General features: G+C 39.9%; 1 protein-coding gene across 4 annotated transcripts in view; it reads left to right on the top strand.

Moving 5' to 3' along the window:
• Window positions 1-24,613, top strand: part of ARID1B (AT-rich interaction domain 1B) — a 324,781-nt gene extending 300,168 nt beyond the window's left edge. For all 4 annotated transcript variants that reach the window (XM_071434924.1, XM_071434914.1, XM_071434939.1 and 1 more), the window contains 8 exons: window positions 935-1,139; window positions 8,770-8,908; window positions 9,929-10,101; window positions 11,709-11,859; window positions 14,404-14,500; window positions 17,761-18,550; window positions 19,394-19,524; window positions 21,528-24,613. In XM_071434924.1, coding sequence (XP_071291025.1) covers window positions 935-1,139; window positions 8,770-8,908; window positions 9,929-10,101; window positions 11,709-11,859; window positions 14,404-14,500; window positions 17,761-18,550; window positions 19,394-19,524; window positions 21,528-23,240 — 3,399 coding nt within the window. In that variant the 3' untranslated portion in view covers window positions 23,241-24,613. The remainder of the gene's footprint in view (window positions 1-934; window positions 1,140-8,769; window positions 8,909-9,928; window positions 10,102-11,708; window positions 11,860-14,403; window positions 14,501-17,760; window positions 18,551-19,393; window positions 19,525-21,527) is intronic.
• The last annotated feature ends 3,337 nt before the right edge of the window (window positions 24,614-27,950 follow it).

The following is a 27,950-nucleotide window of genomic DNA, read 5'->3' as shown; positions in this document are numbered from 1 at the left end:
TCTCAGATGTTTAAAGAAAATTTATATTGTTGCTGACCCTGCTCCCTGGATCATACCTAGAAATTTCATAATGGTTGAATGTACTCAAAGGCATCAGGTATTGGAGCAAAAGCAGTGGCTGCTATGAGTGGTACAGCCGAGTGAGTCAGTGGCATCACCCAGGATGACAAATGAACTTCACTATTATTACAGATCAGCTGTGTTTGAGGAACTCATGAGCAGAGTCTTTCAATATTCTTAGCCTTACACTGCAAACAAGACTCACAGTGGAGTGGTGCAGTCAGCATTGTAATACAGAGTATTGCTGGACTAGCCGTGAGTGTTTGAAGTCTGCCTTAATTAATTAAGGGGCCTGGCTTCACTCTGCCTCTCATCTAGCCAGAGGATCATTGATCTGTCCCTGCAAGATGCACTAAAGTGAAAGGAATTGAACCAGGAATTACAAGCTGAACTGTTTGACAGCTGGTGGCTATTTGGGAGAAAAATTTATTTTTCATATCAATGTTCAAACAAATTGCAGAATAACACTGTTAGTGCTTTCTAAATTATATTTTAGAAGCTGCTTTTTAATTAGAGTGGGGTGGGTGTGGGTGGGTGTCAGGGAGGGAGAGAGTGAGCAGGAATTTGCTTGGAGATGGATTGCTAACTGAAAAGCATAGGCCCTGGAAGGGCATAAGACATTTAAAGGAAGCACCATGCAGAAGACTCCACAAGCAAAGCTTTTTATGTAGCTATCAGCAGGTTCCTTAATGGCTTTATAACTGTAAATGCTGTCTGTGCATTACTGCGTGTGGGAGTAATGAGCATTAGTTAAAAGAGGAAAATAAAAAAAAGTAAACCAAGACATTAAGTGCTTTTTTTTTTCCTTTTTTGTTTCCTGACTTAAACAAAACACTTTGCTGCAAACCAATGATTCTACCGTTTACTTTGCTAGGTTAATAAAAACAAGAAGTGGCGTGAGCTGGCAACCACCTTGAACGTTGGCACTTCGAGCAGCGCAGCCAGCTCCCTGAAAAAACAATACATTCAGTACCTGTTTGCCTTCGAGTGCAAGATTGAGCGAGGGGAGGAGCCCCCTCCAGAAGTCTTCAGCACTGGAGATACCAAGAAACAACCTAAGATTCAGCCGCCATCTCCTGGTAAGTCAAATAAACTGCAGCCTCCTTCTTACACAACCATTTTTTGAGTGCAATGCATACTAGGTTGTTGCACCCCATGTATTTATAAGCATGTCTTGATAATGCTGGAAAAACAGGGATAAACCTGTTGTTGGAACCTTTGTTCTCAGACTTGGAGCTGGCTCCTGAGTCAAATCAGAGTTAACTCTGAAGGGCCAGCACAGTTGTGTGTCTGGTTTGTCCTTCCTCAGTCCAACACATAAAGATGTGTGTGCCAGCGTACCCTTCACATTCAGTGGCATGGGCATAAGAAAAAGAACAAAGGTCTGCACAGATGTGCTTCTGCTGTAAGACAGGAGCATGCATTTGCCTAAGATCAGGCTCTGGTACCTGCACTTTCCTTGCTATGACTGAAGCTGCTTTTCAGCACAACTGTTGATCAGCAAGGCCTCAGTTGGAGCAGGATGGCGGATGCTGGACTGATGGGCGTGTCTCACATGGTTGCTCTGGTGCAGCTCGTGTTCAATGTGTGGCAGATGGAGAGCTGAGAGTACGGTGTGTCCTCACTGCCACACATCCTAGTTTGGAGGCACACTCTCTGTTCTTTTGTCGCTAATCCTCTGTGTCAGGTAGGTTGTTAGGATCACTGTTTTTGTCTTCTCATCTGAAAAATTGGAACTGGGATTACTTTATTTTGGCTGTTCTTTCTTGCATTTACAGTGTGGTGTAAATGAAAACCACTCTTTTCTTTCTAAATTCACGTCACTTCAGATATTCAAGATTTAATAGTCACAGTTGATACTCAAGGCAGGACTATTCTTGAGTGGAAACATTTTAAGTACATAGGAAGAGTCATAGTATTAGTCTAGCTGTTGACTTCTGGACTACCCATGGAAGAGTAAAAAACCCCTTAATTATTTTGGATTATTCCTTTTGTTACTAGTTTTTCTGACCAACAAAATAGTTTGACAGAATTTGCACAGTTACTTATTAGGCAGACCACCATCACTTATTGACAAGAGAATATAATTTCTGGAATGTTTACAGGAGTTTCCTGTGGTAGAACTAAGTTTTAGGAAAATATTAATTCACTTAATTTCTGTTAGTACAGTTCACTGGCTGAAAATGGGAAGTAGAGAGTCAGAGACCCAGAAAGCCCTGCAGACAGTTTTCAATTGCATGACTTCACTACCCTATCATGGACACTAGAAAATTGCAAAGACCTTTATAATCATATAATAAAGTTCTGGCCTTTCCAAGATTATCTCTTACAATAGTGCTTTCTCAGTACAGAAAAAGATAACAGTGATAAGGCTTAAATCTTTCTCAGACTGTTTTATTCAGTGGAAGGATTTGAGGGAGTGTTCAGTTAAAATCTTCCTAAGCACATCTCTGTGTAATAGCTTAAAATATTTCCTCCACCTTGTTAAAACGTAGCGTTATAAGGTACCCCAGTGGTGATTGTTTAATAGTGAGGAGATTAGGTTACTTTGCAATTCAAGTTTAGAAGGTAGAGAAAAACACTTGGTACTAGAAATAAAGCCCATAGTCTAAATGTTTATCTGTCTGAAATAAGCACAGTGTCCTGAGTGTGCACAGCTGCAAAAAATAATATATATTGGAGGTGCCCATCACCTCCTGAGAAGACTGGTAAGAGAAGCTGAAATGGTTAGACTTGCTGAGGACAGTGAAGATAAATTAATCTGTCTCTAAAAATGAAAGAGTATTATGCTTTGTTCTCTCCTCCCTTACCTTCTCTCTCCAATACTACTCTCAGTAGTTGATTTGGTGATGATCACCATAAATCAGCTGAATTTTGAGATGAAGAATTGCTATTTAAATATATAAACGTGAAACAAAGGAATGGAAATGTCAGGTGTACCACATTACAGGGTCCTTTTGCATCACGATGCAATGAATGAAACCGGCAAATCCAAGTTTAAATTTATCATAACATTCAAGCAAGCTGTCTTTGAGGAGAACTGAAACTATTTTTCTAAAATAAAAACACAGCAGGACATAGAGACTAGAAAAGGGGGAAGCAAGCAAGGATCTCAAGGTTTGTTTTGTTGGAGAGAAAAGAGCTCGTGTCACTCAATGGGACTGCACTTCTGTACGGAGAAAGGCTTTCCCAGTGTGTATCAGCTTTAGTACATGAAATCCCGCTGAGGTATAGATGCCTCAGAGAGTACAAGCCTGTTCTCTTTAATAGTCAGCTTTTTTTCTTGTTCCTTTTCCTTCAGTATATACCAACATTAACATTTTAGAGGCACAAAAGAAGTGGAGTTGTAGACATACTTTAGATAATCTGTCACTCTTTGGCATTCAGAGGGAACAGGAGCCCAATACAACAAGAAACAGTAGCCTCCCAAGGTCCTTGCTTTAACCATTAGCCACTCTTGTGCAGTTAGCTCAGTGTAGGCAGAGCCACTTAGAAGCCAAATCTATTTGCAGGGAACTAGTTACAGTATTAGGGCTGAAGTTAATCTGATAGGAAAGCAGAACTTGTCTCAGAGGGGAAGGTGCTGTATTTTGTCCAGTTCTAACAAGCTGATGCTATGAAACAAGTCTTGAGATCTTAAAAGTCAGCTGATCTTCAGAAAACTCTTAAAATTAAATATTTCAATTGCTCCTAAGAATACATCAGGACTGGCAGCCTTTATGGTACAGAGGAGGATTCAGTTTGAATGTCATTGCAGTTTCCAGGTGGGTGGTTATGCAAGGTGGGAGCAGGCTGAAGTGCAGCTTAGAGCAAATCCGTTCTTGCAGATATCTCACACCCAAGGGGTGGGTATGTGACTGCCTCACAGATGACCTTTAGAAGGCAGGCATAGAGGGAGTGCTGGGGAGCACGGTGAGACAGCCATGGCGAGGAGATTCGTATGGAGGAGCACGGTCAAGAAAAGGATGTGATGTGTAAGTCAAATTTATGGGACTGCCAGACGGTGATCTAGGATCAGTGTTTGTCCATCTGCTTGTATATTCAGGATTCTCCCATCACTTCTGTTTTTACAACATGATTAGTAAGGTAAATGGTATGTAAAGGAGTGAATAATTTAGTGTTATGTACAGTGAAATTCACAATAGTGTCAGCAATTATAAGTTGAAAAAAGGAGTGAGAGTAGAGCAGCAAGGTGGCAGAGTGGTTGGCCTTGATCAGCAGAGATTTGCACAGTAGCCAAGGTGTTAGGGTTAGGTGCTCGTTTCAATTGTTCCTGCTTCATATCACTGTCAGAGCCTCTTCTTCTGGTTCATAAAGCTCCTGGGGAGCAGTGGGGGCCTGAATGTTTTAGTGTGCCTTGCACTGCTCAGAGTCTGTGCAAGTTGGTGACGTGTTTGTTGTAGGCTGAGGCCTTCATGTCAGCTTAAATCTGCCTGGGTCAGGTAATACCATCAGCAGTGAAGGCCAGCAGCAAATGCCTAATGACAGACTAACTGTTGGAGGATCCCTGATGGCCTTCTGTCCTGATCACTGGGTCTGTGCCAAGGGCCATGGCACCTGCTGATGACTTTCGCTGCATAAGAACTCCCTTAGAGAGAGAGGCATTGTAGGTCTTCCTTCTTTCCGGGAGCAGGTGCAACGACAAAATGCTTTTCCTGTCACATGAATTTGATAGTTTTGACCAAAATGCTCACAAATAATGTGGCAAGTTCTAAACTGAGAAGAATTCTGGGCACCATTACTGTAAGCACTAAAGGATGCTGGAGAAAAAATTCCAAAGTAGCATCAGCATGAAGGAGTTACCTTCCATTGCTGTACTCTGGCACTCTGAATTCTTAGTTGCAGTGTGCGGTTATGTGTGCACAGTTCTCAAAATAACAGGCTCAGAGTTTATCCTGTGTTGAATGAACAGGATGGCCAGAGTGGTCCAGCTGAGGATGCTTGTGAGTAACAGCAGCTTGCCCTGATGTCAGCAGAGATTTCATTAAAGCAAACCTGGAAAAATCCTAAGCTTGTGCTGGAAGGAGGGAGCGAGAAGGCACCAGGAGTGTGTTGCCTGCGTTTCCTTGGCAGCAGAGAAACGAGACTTGGGGAGGGGTGCAGGGGGGGACATGCACAGCACGGCAGGACGCAGGCATTCAGTGAGTGCCTCTGTAACCAAAGCCATCCGTCTCTGCGCTGCTGGCGGGTGCCTGACTGGATGCTATTATTAGCAGGCAGGTGATGTCATGGAGCGTGTCATGAGGCCAGCCAGGGAATCCCCACTGAAGATGGATGGGCCAGGGGTTGGGAGGGGTGGCTGGGGGGACAGGAGGAGGTGGCCCTGTGCCTGCATCCAGGCCTGCCCGGGGGGCCCTGCAGCAGCCAGCAGCCCCCAGTCCAGCCTAGCTGGGGCACTGGGTTCATGCTGTGTAAATTATCTTCCCAGCGTGGTGGCTGGCTGTTCACTCTGAAGTATGTGAATGTACTTAACCTTCAGTAACCTTTCCATTGTTTACTTTAGAGTATACATTTGTAGCTTCTGGCAAAAGGTAGGGATATCCTAGAGAGCATGTCAGGCCTCACATTAATGGAGTTTCAAGAGGTTTCATTCTTCTTTCCTTTTCTTTTTTTTTTTTCTTTTCTTTCCAAAGGGAAAAAATTGCTGACAAGAGAAATGTTTAATGTAATTTTTTTAGCTGCATTTTTCTTCTGTGGTAAATAAAGGGTCTTTCCAGAAAACAGTATTTACTGCCATGCAGGCTTTGCAAGGCAAAAGGCATTCCAGTACCATAATTCCGTGCTTCAGAGAACAATGCATGCTATCATGTTTTATTAACACATGCTTCCACAGCAAAATGTGGAAGACCTCACCTTCTCACTGACCAGGATGTCAGTTGTATTTAAGTTTTGATGTATTTTGTATTGTAAAAAGCATATTCTTACAAATCTGTTATGATACCTGAATGATAATTATTGCTTAGATGTGGATGTGAGATGAGGAATTCAGTATCTGTGAACCCACAGGTTTTTTCCTGGACATCCCCAGGATAGCTGCAGAATCATGTAAGCAGAGATTACTTTTCCTAAAAGAACACTGTTGTTTGTATTCCTTCTTAGAGCTTGGTTTAATGCTGAAGCTTTTGAAGCACTCTAAAAGATACTGTTTCTCTTTCACAATGTCCACAATCAAAATTAAGCAGCTGACATAATAAAATCCCTGCAAAAATAGATGTAAAAATTTCAGAATGCAGTCTAGCAAATGTAAAATTTAAGGTGAAATAGGAAATACAGGCTCTTCTTGGTAGATGGAGTCCTAATCCAGAGATTGAGACACTTGCAATTCCTATTCTCTAGAAGTGTCCCTAATCCAGTGGAGGTCAGGGGCAAAGTGTGTTAACAAAGCAGTACCAGAAACTTTGACAGCATCTGCCTTCCATTTTTTCAGTTGTATATAACCAGTCATTTAGAAAGATAGAGGAAAAATAACCAACCTTGTAACTGCCACCCTGAAGATGGAAATTGGACTTGTAGCTTCTCAAATTGGGTATCTTTTTTTTCTTTTGAACCATTCTTTATAGAATATGATACAAAACACATTGTTATTAATAAATTTGCACTCCTGAAGCTTGTAAATACTGAGAAATCTTTTACTTTTTTCCTTTAGGTTTGCTAGAGATATGAATTAAGCTCTTGCTCAGATAGGATAGGGAAAAGCTTAATTGCTTCTTAAGAGCCCAGCATAAGAGAAATATGCAGGGTTAGGCAATGTCTGAATTTACAGTAAGCATATGGGTACAGTAAGATGTTTGCTCACATGTTTCTAATATGTGACAATCTGCGACATAACTCAGAAATGCTTTCAAGCTTTTTAGAAGAATATAGAATTGTGTTTAAAGCTCAAGGGGAGAAGAATGATCCTGACCTGCTTGGGGGTCAAATATTCAAAGAGCTGATTTTATGTGAATATGGTTAGTTTTTGTTTTATTATAGCACTAAAGCTTTCAGCTAACTGTAGACTAATATCACTAATATTAGCTGTTGCAAATGTTCTTGTTCATGTATTAATGCAATTAGAGAGCTTTTCCTAAACTTTTTTTGAACCTCATTACTATGTAAGCATAATTCAAAACTGCCTCAGAAAGCTGATGACAAGAACAATGTGGTCCACACAAAGTGGATTTTACATATGCACTTGCTACTGAGACTGATTTCCAGATAGGGGAACATGTGTTACAGATATATATGAAACACATATAAAAAAGGTGTTCTTCAGTTAAAAACAAGCTCTGCCTGTCAGGATGATGAGTGTTCCAGGATTCTGAGTAAATTATAAACTACTCTCTTTCATATACAGAAGAAAAACCCGTACTGCTCGTTCCAATTTTCACTGTAACAGTAATTTATAAAGTTTTGTTAATTGGTTGAACGTAGATAGGCAGGCATAATAAAACACTTACATGACAGTTCATAAAAAAGAAGGACCTCTCAAGCCAAATCCATGTCCTACTCAGTGTGTTAGATTTGTCAATTTTTTCTGTTGGTAATTTTTTTCCCAGTTGCATCTAAAGACTTGAATCCTACAAGTTCTCCTTCCGTAGGACTTCTGCTGCAGGACCTGTCAGGTCCAAGGCTTAGATGCTGTTACTAATCCTCAGTTACCACCTTCTAAATCATAAAACTGTTATGTAGAGCTTTGGGCTCAGGGCATGTTTCTGTTCAGCAGTCACATGAAAATAGTAGCTTTTGTGTCTACTCTGGAAGACTGGTCTGGGTGTATTTTATCATTAGCTTCACCATTACCAATATCTGATGTATTAATTTAATGCCCTTATTGCTGCTCAGTCACATTGGAACAAAACAGTATAATGCTCTTCTACATTTGTTATACCAAGAATATCAAGGTATTTACCTCCATTGAGGAGGACCTTAGTACAGATACTCTATTGCTTTCTGAGATCTCAACAAATAAGTTTTTGCTGATTAAACAAATCCTTTGCAGAATTGACCTGCTCTTGTTACATATGCTTTACCATCACTGACCCTAAGTAACATATTGTTAAGATGCCAATTTAAATTTTTGCAGTTCTTTTAGGAGTGTTATCTGTAGCCTCCTGTTCAAATTGTACTTTCAGTTATTGTTTTCTTCTGATCCCAGATTGCCTTTTGCATTTCTTAAATACCATCTTTTGCCATGCTGTCTCAAAGATGACACAGGATTGCAGTGTGCTGCTAATCATTTGCTATGTTTCACCATGGAAATGTCTGCCTTTTAGTGCTAAATAAAACCATGAATTTATATTAATATAGCAGCTTAAATTTATGATGAAAAGTTTCTGGCTGAAATATTTCTTATGAACACATGTGTTGTGATAGTGATTATATGAAGAAGCTATGCCAAAGAACAACCTTCATTTACTCTGTTGTAAACTACAGACAATTAACTTTGTATCTCTGACCTCTGATTTAAATGGTCCTTCATCTGGATGATTTCTATCCATGTTGCTTCAGGCAGCAGATTAAATTCATGGTTCTAGGAAGGATGATGGCTATTACTACACAGCATATCCTGATCTCAGAGGATTTGGGGGAAGTTATGAAGTACTGAGATGGATTGAGGTATACACAGGCTTCTAGAGAAAAGAACCATTTTTTTTCCTTGACGATTATTATTTCCACAGGAATTTGGCTTCTACCTTTTCATAATTACTTTTTTTTTTAATTTTTCAGCTAATTCTGGTTCCTTGCAAGGCCCACAGACTCCACAGTCCACTGGTAGTAATTCCATGACAGAAGTGCCAGGCGATTTGAAGCCCCCAACACCAGCATCCACACCTCATGGACAGATGACACCTATGCAGGGTGGCAGGTATGAAAAGGGCTTTGCTTCATTTTTTATTGCTCTATATTTCTACAGCAGTTTAATCCAGTCTTTCCTAGCTGCTTTGGCACTTGCAGGATTTTGTGGTAAACCAGTCAGAGTCTGAAAAGTGGCAGAAAACTACTTATTTTTGGAGGAGAGAGAGGGAAAGAGAGGAAGGAGTAGAGAGAGGTCCATTAGCTTTCTAAACACCAGAAAAGGATCAGACAAGCACCAGTGCAAAGAAGTGCATGTCAATATGTCAATAGTGGAGAGGAAGGTGGAACCCAACAGCATCTACTTAGAACCACAACCTTCCTCTCCTCGCTTATCCTGTACACCTCTTGTCAACAGATCATGCTCAGGAAGGAGAAATGTGTGGTTTAAAGGTGTTACTTGAATTCAAATTGTGAAAAGCATATATGATAACAGTAGTTGAGATAGCAGAGGGTTCAACTGGGTGGACCAAGAGATCCCTTTCAGTTCTGTGCTCTGTAAGTCTCACAGACTGGCATAATCTGGAGTGAAGCTGTCTCACCATTCATTAAGGAGCCTTTGCCCACTGAAGTCCAGCAAAACAGTTTTTTATGACTTCAGCAGGAACATGACTGAGCTCTGTACTGTGTGCAGAGCCACTCCAACTTCTTTTTTTCTCCATCTGTAATGCTGCAGAAAGGATAGCAAGAACCTTCTTTAATCATCTTAATTCAGTTTGGGTTTTCTAGGTAAAAAAGAACAAAACAGCTTAGTAAAATTTCAGGAAGATTTAGACTTCTAAATGAATAATAGGAATGCACAAACAGTAGAATTAAATAAAAAACCTTGATCTCTGAGGTAAGTAGACAGAGAAGGTTGAGGAAAAAGTGGGTAGATTCTTTTAAATGATTGTCCATTGTGAAAGTCTTTTACATCTTCCTTTTATGCATCCTGCACTGATCACTACCACAGCACTTATTGTAGTCTAGGCTGTTTTCACATTTCTTAAGAATACAGGATGATGTTAATGTTTCTTTCTTCTTGATCTGCCAGAAACAGCGCAGTCAGTGTGCATGATCCCTTTTCTGATGTAAGTGATTCAGCGTTCCCAAAGCGAAACTCCATGACGCCAAATGCACCATACCAGCAGGGAATAAACATGCCAGATGTGATGGGAAGGATGCCATATGAGCCGAATAAAGATCCTTTCGGTGGAATGAGAAAAGGTATTTTCTTTCTGGGAGCTTAAGTGTTCTTCCCTGTGTCTTAGGTAATCAAGATTTTGTAGTCAGAATGAACTTTGTCACTTTGATGATTTTGCCATTGTCCTTGTAGCAAAAAGAGAGGTGCAGTGCAGTTGAGTTTCTGGTCTGGTCATATTTTCCCCACTCAGAGTCATGCCCGTTATTTTGGAATTAAGAGAATCCTAAAAATGTTTGTAGGAATAAATTTTGGGAAATGGCATAAATCATGGGGTTAGAATTTATATTTCTTGAGGTTAGTAAGTTTCTCTGCAAATCAAGTGCTGGACTTCACTGTTAGAATGTGAAGTGGTGAAGCAACATGCCTGGTTGTAGTAGGACTGGTCTGGGAATTCACTGTGTGAAATTGAGCAAGCCTCCTAATACTCTCTGTCTCACTTTACATATTTTTCAAAATAGTAAAGCTAATTTCTTTCTTACTTGAGCAGTCCCTGACAAAAGGTGATAAAAGGTGATAAACACACTCTAAGTTTGTTTATTTTTAAAAAGCAACATTTAAAATCCATTTCAAAATTGACTCTGGTCCTTTTGGGTACTTAACCTACAGCTGGTTTTGTGGATATTGTAAGAAGATTTTAAAATTCATCAATCTTGCATGCCTCAGATATAGGAAAGTAGGAGGAAAGAACACAGGCAGGGCTCACAATGGCTGTAAAGAGAAGAGCAGGTGGAGGAGATTAAGTGTAAACTAAAACAGAGCAAAAGGGAGATATGGCAAGAAGAGGCCCTGAAACTGAGGAAAGGGAGAGATGTGATGAAGTAGGGAGATGCTTTAAAAGAGGTAGTTAAATGAATGAGATTTTTTTTAAAAGCCTTTCCTTTAAATCCTTTTGCCTGGGCTGTGGACACTAACATATAACACAGTTGAAGGAAGGGAAAACACTCTCTGCTTTAGATTCACTTTGAGTTTTATATCCATATGAGATTAAGTGGGTGGGTTGTACTTTCTCATACATTTCACTTCATCCTGTTGAAACAGAAATATCTCTGTTCAGTATCTACTATGAGGGACTGAAGTCTCTTCTATTTGCTTGGTGATTTATATCTGATAATAGTGCCTTTTCTTGGACCCATAGAATATGCCCATCCTTCTTGAGAAGCTAAGTTAGGATACAGTATCCTTTCCAAAACAACATTATTGTATATATGTGTATGAAATAAAAACTTGATTCTGACAGCTTTGTAGTTCAAACTAGCAGATTTGCTTTCATCTGTTTTGTGAGGCTTATGTTTGCATTCGTTTTTAGCATTGTTTCGGTGAAAAGAACAAGAGTAAAGTTCATCTTCAGCTGTGAAGACCAGAGGGAAGCAGCTGCCTGGTGCCTGATAGCTCATTTCCATAGGAGGAGATTTCTTTCCTTACTTGCAGCTCCTTAATATTATACCCATCATCTTGGTAGTGGTGGTGCTTCATGTGTTCCCATTAGACCCCAGAGAGCTTGTTAGACCTCCACCTGCTAATTCTCCTTGGCAGTGTTAGGGATCTGAACATTCTCCTAAAATACTTCTTTGAAAAGAAAGTGAACTTCAAACACCCAGATTAATAAATTTAATTTTACTGACTGTTGCAGTGCCTGGAAGCAATGAGCCTTTCATGACCCCTGGACAAATGCCTAACAGTGGAATACAAGATATGTATAACCAGAGTCCATCTGGAGCAATGTCCAACATGAGCATGAGCCAGCGGCAGCAGTTCTCTTATGGAAGTGGCTATGACAGGAGGTGAGTCAATCTTCAGGAAAAAGCAAAGCCCATTAGTGAAAATGATCCTCTCTCTTCCCTTTTCATTTTCCCATTCCACTTTGCAGAGAACATAGCAGCCTACATTTCCTACAGCATCTTACTAAATCACTGGGAGTCAAACCACTGGTAATGACTGAGTCTAGCTGTTCACAGAAATTAATAAGGAGGAATTGTCACACCTTAGAAATCACTCAGGCTGCAGCAGATTAGCTCGTGGGTGTCTTTGACAGCTACCTTCAGCTGGCAGCTGGGCTGGGCTGTGATAGCATAAAGTAGCACTTGAGTTGGTCTCCTGGCCATGTTTTTACCTAAACAGTTGCTAGTTGGCTTTTAATGAAAGACAAAATGCACAGTCTAAATGTGTCTGATTTGTGGTCTGTGAGTGAATTGCCTTTGGAGAGTCTGGAGTCTGTTGTCAGAGCTGTAGCAGTATCAGTCTTGCAGTGTGTCCAACAGGATTCTTATAAGTTTGTCCTTCAGTAAAGTACATGAAATAAATTTGGTCATCTTTTGTTTATCTGGGGAAAGGCTTTGGAAACAAAAAGTGGTAAAATGACTGATGTCTAAGCATTGGTAGAGCAAGCAGAATGTTCTGAGAATGTTTGGATTATATTAAGTATTCTGGCAGATTTTGCTGCTCTGGCCATATTTCTGCTTTTCCTTTCATTGGGCTGTGTACTTAGCTTCTCTTTCTGTTTCCTGATGGTAACAGAGTGGTGCAGTGTGGGTCTTTAAAGTGTAAGGGCAAAGTAGTTTTCAGTCAGTAGTTTTAAGTAGTAGATGTGTCAAGTAAATCAAGTATCATCATGCTGTTCAGTAGGTCACATTGCTGGGGAGTTGGTGAGAATAAGGGCTCCAGTGGAAGGTGTTAAGTCAAGAGAATGTTACCTTTGAAGGGTGTGATTTATTTTATTAGGTTGGCAATTTTGGAAAAAAAGGACTTTTTACAGAATGAGGTTTCCTTTGTCATTTTTTAGGTTGGATCATGGGCTGGGTCCTGAAGGCAGTATGGTACCACCTGGTCAAGGCAATATGGTGCCTTCAAACAGTGACCCAAGCATGTACTCTCCTAATTGTTACCCTGGCCAGCAAAGGTGAACACTGATTTCTCTGTAGTACCCAAGTAACCAGCTAACAGCTGGCAGCCCCTGTCAGAGCATGCAGGCAGAGCATGTGGCCTCTCGCTGTGTTACTTCTGTTTTGCTTTCTTGTTTAGGCTTTTACCCTTGGTTCAGTTCTTGCAGGGGAGCAGAGGCTCCTGTGAGTGAGTTGATTTCTGCAATAGTAGTATCAGCTGTTAGAAAAGGAGTGTACATCCTACCTTGTGTATCTGCTGCACAGCACAGGACTAGAATGTAGTTTATAGGCCCAAGTTCTCCAGAGCAGCATTAAATTATCCCACTTCTGAAGCTTCCTCAATTTCACCTGGCTTATGGTTATCCTGTGGCTAAAAAACTGAACATTTAGAAAGTTTTCCCTTATGTATGACACGTGTACCTTTGCTGAATTTTGTCTTACTGCATATGCTCTTGGGCAACTACAGACAAGTCCCCTCATTACATTGTTCTTTTAACTGGCATTGGATAATTTCTCTCCATCAATGTCATAATTTTAGAGACACTGAATTGCTATTTCTTTCTCTCTGGTCATCTCTTTTTAAAAGAAATTAGTTTTCTATGTTTGGAAAAATGAGGTCCCATTAGTTCTTTTAACATGTCAAGTTCCCCAGTTCTCTGTTTCTGTACCTCTTCCTGATACATTACTTCTATAATTATCCTCTAATTGTTGATGTGTTCTCACTGATAGTGTACAGAGAGAAATTACTGACATATTAGCCTGCAATACAGTACTATTTATCAGTCCTAATGCTTTCCAAGTACTTGATTTCAGCAATCTAAATTTCATTCATATGTGCTAAAAATATTGCACTGTAGTGCTCCTCAGAGGTCTTAAAGGCCCCAGGTAAGTTTCCAAGTGCAACACAACTTTGTCTCTTATTGTGTATGCTTCATTATGTAGCTTTAATTAAAAATTACACAAACATTACCAAAATTATGAGTACTGTTTTTACTCACTTTAAATTGATATATTCTTGAATAATCCACAAAGTAGCTTGCTATTAGAATTGTATTAAAATTGTAGCTTGCCACAAGAATTTTTACCTGCTAACTTTTAGCTCTACACCAGATACTTCCCCACCAAGGATGGGCTCCCCATGTCTGTAGCTGCCTTTCTTACCTCTTTGCTCACCATACCCTCTTCCCATTCCTGACTGCTCCCTCTAAATCCCTCTGTTGTATCTTCATTGCTCCTCCTCTCTTCTATCTACTTTACCTCCTTCCTTCTACAACCAGCTCCAGCAGAGCTTACTACCTCAGGCTCAGGACCATAACCAGACTGTTCCTTCACCTTGTTTCCAGATGGCAGATACCTTCAAGGTGCAAGATTTTCAGAGAATTTACTTTTCCTGGTGGCTTGAAAACTCCAGCAGCTCTAAGTATTGATTTGAATGCTTTATTTTAGGCATGAACCATATGGGCAGCAGTATCCAGGACAAGGACCTCCCTCAGGACAGCCACCATATGGAGGACATCAACCTGGAATGTATCCACAGCAGCAGGTAGTAGAGGGGGAAATGGCTATGTTCATAACATTTGTTTAAAAAAATTCACCCCAGGATTCTATATTGAAAAATTTGTTTATAAAGTGTATGTTTTTTGGCACAGAGGAGCATTGTAATTCTGGTCAAAGTCACAGCCTATATGGATAAGCAATGTATGTGCAGCTGTAGGTAAATGTGTTCCTTACACTGGAAGAATGTAAATTCTAACAGATGTTCTGTGGCTTTGGATGTGCATCCAGTGATTGTCCCAAGTTAATAACCAGCAGACTGGGAAAGTATAAAGCATAGTTAAGTGAAGTGACAAACAGAAGTGAAGTAACAAGTGAAGGAACAAATAGAAAAGCTGTTTGGATGACAGGTTCAAGGGCCTTAATTTAATGTCATGCAGCCAAGTGAACCCAACAGAGAACTGGAACAAAGTAAAATGAGCAACACTCTCAATTATTTTCAGTGCTGTGGTGGGTCATATGAGATACCCATCTTTAATTTAGATCAGAGGGCATATTCCAACATGATGTCTCTAGTAATAATATGGTACAAAAAATAGGAGAGAATGTTATTGGTGTTAAAAATAGTTTAAACATTTGTACATTGCAGTCTCTCCAATTCCTACAACTCAAAAATACAAATTATATTAATTAATAAGATTTTTTTGTTACATGCATGATTAATACCTTGTGAGCAAAATCCCACATTAGAAGTCAATAGCAAAACTCCACTGACTTCAACAGGATCAGCTTCATTCTGTGTGTTATTGATTCAGTTATGGTCATACAATACCTGAAGTTGGCTTTCAGAATAGAAAGCATTTCCTTATTATAAAAAACTGAAATGTAAACTAGTTTTGAGCCAATTTCAGATAGTTCTTTTCAGTTTGGGATAGAGTTTTACTAGGAAATTGGGGTCAGGAGTTGGGAGTGTGGTGGGAAGAAACTGAAACAGATCTTAGATTGCACTGTACTAAAAGCATACATAAATTTAAATTTCAGAATTTCTTGCTTATCTCTTTGGTTGATAACATCTCAAAGATGGCATAATCAGAAAACTGTTTTGTTGTTTTTTATGACGAGCATATGCTAGCAATCTAGGTGATTTAGTGGGGGAACTGCAAAGATATATAACAGAATAGTTTGTGATATTCCATGCTAACATGTGCAGGGAATATATTAACTACATGTTCCTTTAAGCGAGAAGACAGCTAGAATTGCAAAAAAATATTTGGCTCTGTCCTTAGTACTGTTTATATATTTTGTACAACGACTCTTGAAAGCAAAATGCATTAATGCAGAAAAGCAGTGGAGAATGAAGGACATGGATCCTGACCAGCCTCGGCCTCTCTCTCCCATCCCCAGAGGATTCCACTTCTTCATTTAGCTAGACATTCTGTTGCCAGTAGCTTATTTACAATTTCCTAAGTCTTACTCTGTAGTGGTTCAGGAGGAATGTGAAAAATGACCCTTTCAAAGCTTTATCTACAACCCAAAGGCTAGGGAATGACCTGCAAAGGAGGTGATTGGAGCATGAACTCCTGGGGCTAATGAAACACTTGGAGCCAGGTTTTCCAGTTTCTGTATGAATGCTTACATCCCAAGAGCTATTATGCAGCAGATGCCCTGTGTTGGTGGCTTTTTGTCCTCTGTGAGGTCTCAGAATTCCACATCTCAGTGGAGAGAGAGACACGTGGTGCAGTCTCAGTGTCCTGCTGAGCATGTCCACAGGAGGGAGGAGCTCAGGTGCATCACTGTCCTCTGCACTGGGGACCATTGGGCACAGTGGCACTGTATGTACCAGGGTGCTGGAGTGCTTTTAAAAAGGCACATGCTTCATTCCCAAGTGTCTGCTGTGAGCACTGAGTCACTGTGGCAAAGCAAACACGACCTTCTTAGGTGTGGCTGCTGCCAAGTCATTTCTTAATGTAGAAATTGGCCCCAAGGGTGCAATTTGGTACAAGCAAGTCGTTCATGTAAGGCTGGAAATAGGTATTTCTCAGATAGCCAGAGAGCTCTATAGTAAGTTAAAAAAAAATACTTTCATACAATACAGTAGTTGTGGTTTTATGTGCACCAAAGTTGGAAGATGACTTTATGAATCCCAGAGCTGTTTTAACTTTCCCATATTGAATACAGAGAGAATTTTATCTGATCTTAACTCTAGTACATTAGTATACATTGTACAATGCTACTGAGCTACTGAGTTTCCGGGGGAGCTGTAACTTTGAATTTGCCATAGATCATATATTCAAAAATCACCCATTTAATTCACATTTTTTGCTTCAGAACACTCAGTGTGGTTTGAACTGTGGAACAAACTCCCACAGGAGCTAAGGACCGCTGCAAACCTTACCACCTTCCCCCTCAAAGAGCAACATGTCTTTTTTTTGTTCTGCCATCTTAAACATAAATACATTCAAGCTTGTATGCTTTAAAAACCACTCAGCTCTCCCCGAGGTAAAACAGCTTACCTCACACTGCATTCCCCATTTGAGAGGGTGAGAAACAAAGAGGGAATAAACCATAGGTGGCAGCTGTTAGTTACATTGCTTAATTCATTACAGAACAGCAGGGTAAGAACCTGCATAAACTAGAACAGCACGTTTGGATGTGACCATTTGCTGTAATAATCTCACAGTAAATTAAATGTGATTAGGATGATTTGGGAAGAGGATGGTTGCCCAAAGAGGACAATATTCCTGGGAATTACACAGAGCAGCAGATTGTTTTCTCCTATTAATAAATTTATTGTCTGTAGCTGATGTCATATTGTAAGATTCAGTGGTTCAGACATGCATGCATGCAGCATATCTTGTTACTTTAAGAGTTTATTCAGTGCTTGTCTCTTGAAAAGATTCACTGGGTGGTTTTGAATTTTTTTTAAGATTTTTCTTCTTAATAGACTAAGCATAAAAAAGAAGTGAAAATATTTTAGTTGGTGAGGACTGTTGCCTTTTCATACATGTCTGAAATGACCAGTGGAATTTAGTCTGACAGATGGGGAAGGAAAGGGAAAAAAATAGAGCAAGCATAAGAAAATTTAGCCCAAGGATAAGCTTCCTTTTAGTATTCAGTTATAAGCACAGCAAAACAGAGGCTTAAAAAGAAAGCACTGGATCAAGCCTAACAGCGCTGTGTGCCCGACTCTGGAGTCGGCGCAATCCCTCTAGAACTAAGCGCCTTCAGCTTTTTGAATGAGCTTTCATCCAGTATATTTGTATTGTGTGCGGAGTAAAAGTGACACATCTTTCCAAAATTTTCTTTCAGAACTACAAGAGACACATGGATGGCATGTATGGGCCTCCAGCCAAACGCCACGAAGGGGATATGTATAACATGCAGTATGGCAACCAGCAGCAGGAAATGTATAACCAGTACGGCAATGCTTACACAGGGCCTGACAGGAGGCCCATGCAGGGACAGTACCCATATCCATATAACAGGGAAAGGATGCAGGGCCCAGGACAAATGCAGCAGCATGGAATACCTCCCCAGATGATTGGTGGCCCCATGCAGTCATCATCCTCCAGTGAAGGTCCTCAGCAGAACATGTGGCCAACACGAAATGATATGCCTTACCCTTACCAGAACAGGCAAGGTCCAGGAGGCCCTGCACAGGCCCCTCCGTATCCAGGGATGAATCGCACTGATGATATGATGGTACCTGACCAGAGGATAAACCACGAGAGTCAGTGGCCTTCTCATGTCAACCAACGGCAGCCTTCTTATATGTCATCCTCAGCCTCCATGCAGCCTATCACTAGACCTCCTCAGTCATCCTACCAGACACCACCCTCTATGCCAAACCATATCTCCAGAGCTCCAAGTCCAGCGTCCTTCCAGCGCTCTTTGGAAAACCGTATGTCTCCAAGCAAGTCTCCTTTCCTACCCTCCATGAAGATGCAAAAGGTTATACCCACAGTTCCAGTGTCACAGGTCACAGGACCTCCACCCCAACCACCACCGATTAGGAGAGAGATTACCTTCCCCCCAGGCTCTGTAGAAGCATCCCAACCAGTCTTAAAACCAAGACGAAAGATTACCTCAAAAGATATTGGTAAGCATCCAAAAAAAACCAACCTTAATATAAATTGTGAGGAAAGGGACTTTGATTCTGGTTTTGGGGTTTTTTTTCACATTTTAAGACACTCTTGACAAATAGTGAACTTTGGTAACTACAGTGTGATTGTTTTCAATAAAAATGTGATAACGTGCATCAGTGAGGATGACAGGTAAAACTCATCCCAGACAATCTGACATGAAATGAAAGCAATATTTTATATGGAGACTCAAGGTCTTCACAAATGCATTAAAAATGAAGCTTGCCTCAGATTTCAAAATGAGATGTGTTGAAAGGTCCTTTAGAATGTCTGTTAAATCACCAGTACAGCATTTAGCTTAGCAAAGCTTTCCATGTTTTTGTTCCATGGAAGCTCATGCTATTCTGCTCTGTAGAATGGTCCATCAAATCATTCCATAGTATTTGTCCTGTTTGTTTCTCCCCCACTTCTTAAAAAGATCCCCAAGTATTTTCTTATCTTAAATTTTGGTTACATTTCATCCATTCACGTTCTCATACTTCAGATTTCCACGTTCCTGACAGAGTGTTCTACCTTTGTTTACTGATGAATTGGGTCAGTCAAGCTCTTTAGTTTGTACGATTGTTTCAGGCTCAGCAGTGTCAGGAAGAAGGGCCCTGCCAAGATATTCTCCAGCACTAAGGCTTAGCAGCAGTTACAGAAAACTGAACAGAACTAAGCAGTGAAAATAGGGTCTTAATCAGTAGCCACTTAATTTAAATTTGCATCCACAGAATGTCACAGTTTACTCTTTCAGAACTCACTAACAGTCTCCAAGGATGCACTAATACTGTTTTACTTCTCCCTCTTTCTTTCTCCAGTAACTCCTGAGGCCTGGAGAGTGATGATGTCTCTTAAATCTGGTCTTTTGGCTGAAAGTACCTGGGCGCTAGACACTATTAATATTCTTCTGTATGATGACAGCACTGTTGCTACTTTCAACCTCTCTCAGGTAGGTGGGAAAGCATTATACTTCTCAGCATTCCAGGGAAAGAAAAGCGAAATAAGACACCTACAAAAATGCTGCTGGCTTTTCCAATTTATTCTAATTAACATAAATTTTAATATTGAAAAACTTGCACTTGTTTATGATTGGCAACAGTGAGTAACAAGAGACAGATAGAGGTCACATAGAGGAAATAAAGAAGCCTGAAAAAAGAATGTTTCTTGTAGAAAGGAGAATGTAGGAATATAAGAATTTTAGCACTGCCAAAAGCCTAATGTGTAAACTCACACACATGATAGTATAATCCCTCAAAACAGCAGTATGTTAGTAATCTTTCTTAATCTGTGTTTCTTTAAAGACTTTGCAAGACTATATTAAACTGGTTTTTAGTGACAACTTGTCCTGTTCAGTACTTCCCTGTGAGACTGTGGGATTTTATTTAATTGCTTATTTTCTGTTCCGTTTCTTCTTCCAGTGAATTAAGTTTTCACAGGAATACCAAATTGACAATTTAAAGGCTAAAATCCACTGTCTATCCATAGCATACAAACAACACAGGATTTAACAGTGTGTGCTTTCGCCTCACTGCCTCCCAGCATTTTTCAGCTCTGCTCCAATCATTTGCCTGTTAGGTGGTAGTAATAGATGGCATGCTGATAATTCACATCATCTAAAATTTGTACAAATTAAATATTCAGTTTCTCTCCTCCATTCATTCCTTGGTTACTAATAGTGTAGCTCATAATTTTTTAAATATAATGATTTTTTTTTTTAAATACAGACACAAATGGTACATTACATCCCACCTGACTTTAGAACTAGGGATATCTATAGCATGATTTATCTCACCCAGAAAAAGAGATCTAAAATAGGTCAGATGAATCATACCCTAGAAATGGCCTGTAAAAGACCATTGATTATAAAAGGAATCAAGACAATTAGGTTAGGTTGTGTGACTAGTGTGGGTGTTTGAAGTTAAAGGAGGTGAATCTCCTCTGAATTCTGACAGAAGTTGTGTTAATACACCCTATGCAAATGGCACAGAATACTAGACATATTGTAAATACATATATTCTTTTGTTATGTTTGCTTTGGACTCTGTTTCCAATGGCAGCCAGGATCATATGATGCCTGGTAACTCCTGTGGTTTTGATAAGCATCAGTTTGTTCTTAGTTCTTTGAGAAGCTGGCAATCATAAGAGAATATAGCATGGACAAAATATAGAATGGACATTTTACTGAAAACCCATTAGCCCACAATTTAAAATAAAACACATTAAAAGCCAGACAATTAAGCTGAATGCATCATAACAACAAAAAATTTTTAATAATAAAGCCACTAAGTGTAAATTAATACCAAGTTCAAGTACTGCCTTTCCATAAGAAAGTGATTACAAGTTAATTAAGAAGATTAAACCTAAATGAAAACTGTTTCTGAAGGGTGACTTACAGCACCAGCCTCCAATAACAGTTTTAAACTACTGCCAGTTTTAAAGTATTCCAATCGAGATGAGATATTAATCTAGGATATCAGTACCTGGACCCTGAAACTGCAGGTTCCTACATGACAGTTGGTTTTAGAGACAAAGGAGGAAAGGAAAAATTGCAAACTTTAGATATCTAATAAAAGTAGAAATCAGAAAAAATAGCCGAGTTAGGAGCTTCAGTACTCTGTACAAAAAATGAAGAGTAATAGGCATTTCCAAGGGGACAGAACAGCTAAGCCAGATGTCTGCTATGGCTTAAAGGAGACATTTATAAAGTTCTGTACGTCTCATAGCTGTTACAGCTGAAGCAAACAGAGCCGTGATAATTTGACATTATATACTGTTTGGACAGACTCTAGAAGAATTTCTTTTGATTAACTTCTGCCATGCAGGACCTAGCCACAAGTCCACAGCAGAATGAGAGAAATATTCACATATGAATGCATCAGTGTTCCTAGTAAAATTCCATGCAGACAAAAATATTTATGTGATTTTTATGTTCTGTCTTTCTTCTTCCCTCAGTTGTCTGGATTTCTTGAGCTTTTGGTAGAATATTTTAGAAAATGTCTGATTGACATTTTTGGAATCCTTATGGAATATGAAGTGGGAGATCCAGGCCACAAAGCACTTGATCACAAAGCAGCCAAGAAAGATGATAGTCAGTCCTTGGCAGAGGATACTGGAAAAGATGAGAATGACGAATGTATTGACTATTTTGATGAAGATGAGGAGGAGGGGGAGGATGAAAAGGTAGAAGGAGAAGAAAAGAGCATTGTTTTTTCTACTCCTGGTGCCATTGCTGATCCAAGTGAGAGGCCAAAACAAGCCAGTAAATTTGACAAGCTGCCAATAAAGATTGTAAAGAAAAATAACCTATTTGTTGTTGACCGATCTGACAAACTTGGACGCGTTCAGGAATTTGATAGTGGACTTCTCCACTGGCAGCTTGGTGGTGGTGACACAACTGAGCATATCCAGACTCACTTTGAAAGCAAGATGGAGATTCCACCACGCAGGAAAGCCCCTCCTCCCTTGAACTCTCCAAGCAAAAAGAAGGACCTCGAGGGGAAAGGTGAATCTGAGGAGCAGCAAGAAAAGAGTATAACAGCAACCATTGATGATGTCCTCTCGGCTCGGCCAGGAGCGCTACCTGAAGACTCAAACTCTGGTTCCCAAACAGAGAGCAGTAAATTTCCCTTCGGGATCCATCAAGCCAAAAGCCACCGGAATATTAAACTGCTAGAGGATGAGCCAAGGAGCCGGGATGAGACTCCTCTATGCACCATAACTCACTGGCAAGACTCCTTGGCCAAACGCTGCATCTGTGTGTCAAATATCGTCCGTAGCTTGTCTTTTGTGCCTGGCAATGACACCGAAATGTCCAAACATCCAGGCTTGGTGCTGATCCTGGGAAAGTTGATCCTTCTTCACCACGAGCATCCAGAAAGAAAGCGAGCACCGCAGACTTACGAGAAAGAGGAAGAGGAGGACAAAGGGGTGGCCTGCAGCAAGGATGAGTGGTGGTGGGACTGCCTCGAGGTCTTGAGGGATAATACATTGGTCACATTAGCCAACATTTCTGGGCAGCTAGACTTGTCTGCTTACACGGAAAGCATCTGTTTGCCAATTTTGGATGGCTTGCTGCACTGGATGGTGTGCCCATCTGCAGAGGCACAGGATCCTTTTCCAACCGTGGGGCCCAACTCAGTTCTTTCGCCTCAGAGACTTGTGCTGGAGACCCTGTGTAAGCTCAGTATCCAGGACAATAATGTGGACCTTATCTTGGCCACCCCCCCATTCAGCCGTCAGGAGAAACTCTACGCTACTTTAGTTAGGTACGTTGGGGACCGCAAAAACCCGGTCTGCCGAGAAATGTCCATGGCGCTCCTATCGAACCTTGCCCAGGGGGACACATTAGCAGCAAGGGCAATAGCTGTGCAGAAGGGAAGCATTGGAAACTTGATAAGCTTCCTGGAGGATGGGGTCACTATGGCCCAGTACCAGCAGAGCCAGCATAACCTCATGCACATGCAGCCTCCGCCTCTGGAGCCGCCTAGCGTAGACATGATGTGCAGGGCAGCCAAGGCCTTGCTGGCCATGGCGAGAGTGGACGAGAACCGCTCCGAGTTCCTTTTGCACGAGGGTCGTTTGCTGGATATCTCAATATCTGCTGTCCTGAACTCTCTGGTTGCATCTGTCATCTGTGATGTACTTTTTCAGATTGGGCAGTTATGACATAAGTGAGAAGCCAAGCATGTGTGAGTGGAGATTAGAGGGTCACATATAACTGGCTGTTTTCTGTTCTTGTTTATCCAATGTAGGAAGAAGGAAAAAAAAAGAATCTTTGCTCCTCTGCCCCATTCACTATTTACCAATTGGGAATTAAAGAAATTATTAATTTGAACAGTTATGAAATTAATATTTGCTGTCTATGTGTATAAGTACATCTTTTTATTTTATTTTTTTTAACCAAAGTTGCTGTCTAGTACATTCAAAGGTCACACTTTTTTTTTCCATAGATTATCCTTTTCAATGTTCTTTTCCATGTTTGTATTGCATATTTTTTGGGAAGCGAACTAGTGACTTTTTAAAAAAAATGTTATGGCAAACCATTGTATGATGGGAAAAAAATCTCACCACTTTGAAACAAAAAGGTGAAAAATAACCAACATACCAAGTTCCTGTGTGTTTTATTTTTTCAGATAAGGAAAAAATAAAAAAAAACTTGTATACCATCACCCAAAGCTCTGTGCAATAGAAGATTCTAGTGATGTAGGTATAGGGGATCAAGGAGGGTGTCAGTCAGTAGTCAAAATCCAAAACAATACTGATTTCTCCTCAGGAGAAATGGTTATATTAGGCTAGGAGCAAAACAAAACAAAATAAGTCAAGTTAAAAGATTTTTAAACAAAACCTGAAGTTAAACATCAATTGCTTCCTCACCAGAACTGTCTTGTCTACATCTTTTTTTTTTTTGACCTTCCACAATGACAGTTCTTCACGATTCCTTTAATCATTTTTTAAAATATTTTTTTATTGCCTAAGGGCCGTGATGTATATAGAAGTTGTACATGAAACATACCCTCATTTTTTTTTTTTAGTACAAAGTTTTTAGTTTCTTTTTCATGATGTGGTATCTACAAAGTGATAGTAGAATTATTTTTTTTCTTTCATTTGGGCCATATCTCCAAAAAATAATAAAAAAAAAAAAGAAAAAAGAAAAAACCCAACACAGAAAACCAACAACTGAGGGTAATGTACAAGTTTCTGTATGTATAAAGTCATGCTCTATTTCGGGAGAGCAGCCGATCACAATTTGCTTTATAAATCAAGGTGTGGAAATGGTTACGTATGGATTGATTTAAGAAAATGGTTACCAGTCTACAGACAAAAAATATATACAGGAAAAAAAAAAAAGGAAGAAACACAACTTCAAAGATTTTTCAGTGACAAGAATCTGCATTTGTATTTCAAGATAATGTAGTTAAAAAAGAAAAAACTTGATGTAAATTCCTCCTTTTCCTCTGGCTTAATGAATTTCATTTATTCAGTATAAAATCTTTATATGTTCCACATGTTAAGAATAAATGTACATTAAATCTTGTTAAGCACTGTGATGGGTGTTCTTGAATAGTGTTCTAGTTACAGTGTGGGATATCAGAAAGCAAACTAATTACAAGAAAGAGCAATAATGATTATTCTCTTTCCCCTACTTTATTATTATGACCTTCAAAAATATTACACTATTGTATTGCAGCAACTTGCTCTTCTTTTAGAAAAGCCTTCTCACATCTCAGAGAAGCATTTTTAATTATTATATATAAAACCACGAAGCCTCAAAGGGGAAGACATGGCTGTCAAGTGATAGTTCTGACTATGCAGGTACCCAGTCTCTGTGCTGTATTTGGGGGACTGAAGGCAGATGTTAGAAAAAGTGACAAAAGATTTTGTTAAAGCAATAACCAACTGGAAGAAATCGATCTGTATTCACTACCTGTAATTCTCTCTGTTGGTTAAAGGTGCAAATACCCCAGTGATGTGGGTATTTAGAATAAACACCCACCCACTTCTGGATACTGTATGTGTCATTGCATACTTACGTGGCCTCTTATGCTGGGAGTCCCCCGTTAAAGTGGATCAGGCTTTAATAGAGCACATCCATCGGTATAATTGGTGGGAGATGGCCATTTCCCTTTCAGGAATTAGCTGGTTTCAGATACATCCACTCTCACCTGGTGGTACCTTGTTACTGAATATTGTTCAAGCACTAATTTTTGCTATTTTATCTTGGATCATTGACTTTGTTAGTGTGATCATAAAAAGCTAATAATAATCAATTTCCTTGGAATTGCCACATAATTACACTGTTAGTGGATATCCTCCTCCCCTCTCCAATAACAATACAGAGGTACTTGAAAATTACAACCCCCTTTGGCATACTGCCCATTTTGTTCATATAGATTGCTATAACATTAATATATGTAAGAGAATTTCAGAGACAGGTAAAGTACATACAATTATAAACCAAGTTTGAAACGTGCCTCCCTAGTGCCACGAGAAGTAATTTCTCTTTCTAGCTTCTCTTACCCAGTAATCTCTCTACTCCTACATCATCTGCTGCAGTGGTCTGTCTTCCTCTTGCATATCACTGCTTTTAGAAATGTCTGGTGAATTATAACCCACTTGCAACTCTTTATCACAGAGGGAGGCATATTTCAGGGATGATTTTTACAGCCTTTTGCTGGGCAGTGTGAAAGTAGAATGCCCTGGTAAACATATTTCTTACTAATATTTTAATGCTTGATGCCGCCCCACGGATACAAGGAAGCAGTTAAATAAACCCTCTGCTGAGTGTTATGCACTCCTTTCTGATCAAGGACAGCAAAGGACATCTATTCTCTTCCCTCTTCAGCCTTCAGACCAGAGTCCTCTGGGGAAAACTACACCTGTGGCAAAACACTCTCAGCTGTAAGAGGCAGCATGTTAATGCTCCTCAGGACTGCTCCAAGCCTGCTTAAAGAACATTGGGGGGAAAAACACCCAGCCAGCCACATAATGTCCATGTGTATGTGACATTTCCTGCCGCCTTTCCAGCTCAGCTAAGAACTAGCCAAGGAAACACAGCAGTGAAAGGAAAAGGTTAACAGTAAGGACTCTGCCTGAACATGATTTTATTCTGTTACAGTAACAGTACTAACAGTCTGAATCACTGGTTAGTATTACATCACATTTATCAGTAGAAAGGTGACACATCAGAGCTCCAATTCTCCCTCTTGTCTTCGCATGATTTCATCTTTGCCACAATGTCTCTTAAGCCTTTGGAGACGACCTGCTCATGAGACTTGTGCACTTAGCATGTTCTGATGGAGTCCTGACCAAGCCTGAACTGCTGTTGGTGTTGTTCTTACAAGAGGCATTTATTTAGGAAGCAAATTCTACATTTTTATGCAGATGTGATCACTGTGATGAAGCTCAGAGTAGTAGTAACAGGATGGACTAACTGAGTTATTTAAGGCAAAGCAGCCAAGTTAGTATTTTTGGCACTAATCAACCACAAATACTTGACTAACTAACTGTATCCATGTATATAAATCTACCTGATTCTTTGGAAAACCCAAGCAATTAATTACTTGCAGGTTGAAAGAACATCCATGTGTCTTTACTGACCTTTAGAATCGCTTCAGGAATTAAATGCCTGTCCCTTTTGACAGGAAAAAATGGTTTTGGTTCTTGTTAACATAACTTCCTACACTACTCTTTCAGAAACCCCACAAAACAAAAAACAACACATGAAAATATCCTCCTCAGACACTCCATGTTTTCAACTACCCAAAATGAAAGACGGAAAGGAAAACTTCCTGTGTTCAAAAGTCTGTGCACTTTCTCTTCCATCTTTTTCTGTTTCCCACCACAATCTGTGCCATCACCACCCCAAGACCATTACCTTTTGGCATGGATGCACCTAGAAGAAAAATTTACTTAATTAGAGGAATACTGTAGGAAAAGCATGTACACCTGTTACATGTTAATGATTCCTATACAACACTTTAACAGTGCAATTCAGGCTACACCTCTTATTTTATGAATAATATGAAAATACCTCTTACTAATAAAGAGGTGTAACTGAAAAAAAATTACCATCATCTTCACTGTTCCCCCCCACAGAAGAGAGAGGATTGTAAGCATTCATATAGTGCAGGGGCTCAAGCCAATTTGAAACTGAACAGAGGTGGCACACAGTGAGTTCACCTTTCAAGAAGCTGTGAGTAGATTCCTTACTCTGCAGGCAGTAGTGGTGATGTACCTCAGCAATAATAACACTACCACAAAAGTCAGTCTTTTTAACTAAGAGCAGTCTGAAATTTTGAGTCTGAGTACTCCAGAGAAAGATTACTTTTATCACCTTTGGCCCAGAATTATCGAATATGTGGACCCATGTTCTCAGAAAAAAAACACAAAGCAGTCCCTGCTGCAAAAAGTTTATTTTCCAAGTCACGAAGAAGTAACTGCAGGTAGAGAAAGAGGAGAAAATAGAAACAAAAACAACAGTAAACTGAGAAGGCAGGTACTACTCTTGTAACAAAGTGGAATTCAGAGATCTAGAATACAGCCCCATGCCACTTTAATTTTCCTCAGGATAATTTGTGAAATTTCAGGATGCTCTCTACTTGTCTTCTCATGAAATCTTACAGTTCCCCATGGCAAATTCCTTTCCATCCATCCCTCAGAAAAATTATTTTAAAGATTACTGAGCATGAAGAAAGGAAAGAGGAAAATTAAGGTGGGGGGGGGAAGGGTGAAAAGGCATGGTCATTTGGAGAAAGGCAGAACACGAAGCTGAAAGAAAAGCTTCCTATGTCCCTTACTCTATTTTTATGTTTATGCCATTCCAAAGAAACAACTAAACCAAGCCAGGGGAATTTGGCATTTCATTGGTGACTGGTA

The sequence above is a fragment of the Agelaius tricolor genome, unplaced genomic scaffold (assembly GCF_023055355.1).
Source record: "Agelaius tricolor isolate 1412-34295 unplaced genomic scaffold, bAgeTri1.0.p SCAF_1, whole genome shotgun sequence".
NCBI lineage: Eukaryota > Metazoa > Chordata > Aves > Passeriformes > Icteridae > Agelaius > Agelaius tricolor.
The sequence above is the reverse complement of the archived record's forward strand: the minus strand, read 5'-3'. Positions and strand labels throughout refer to the sequence as shown.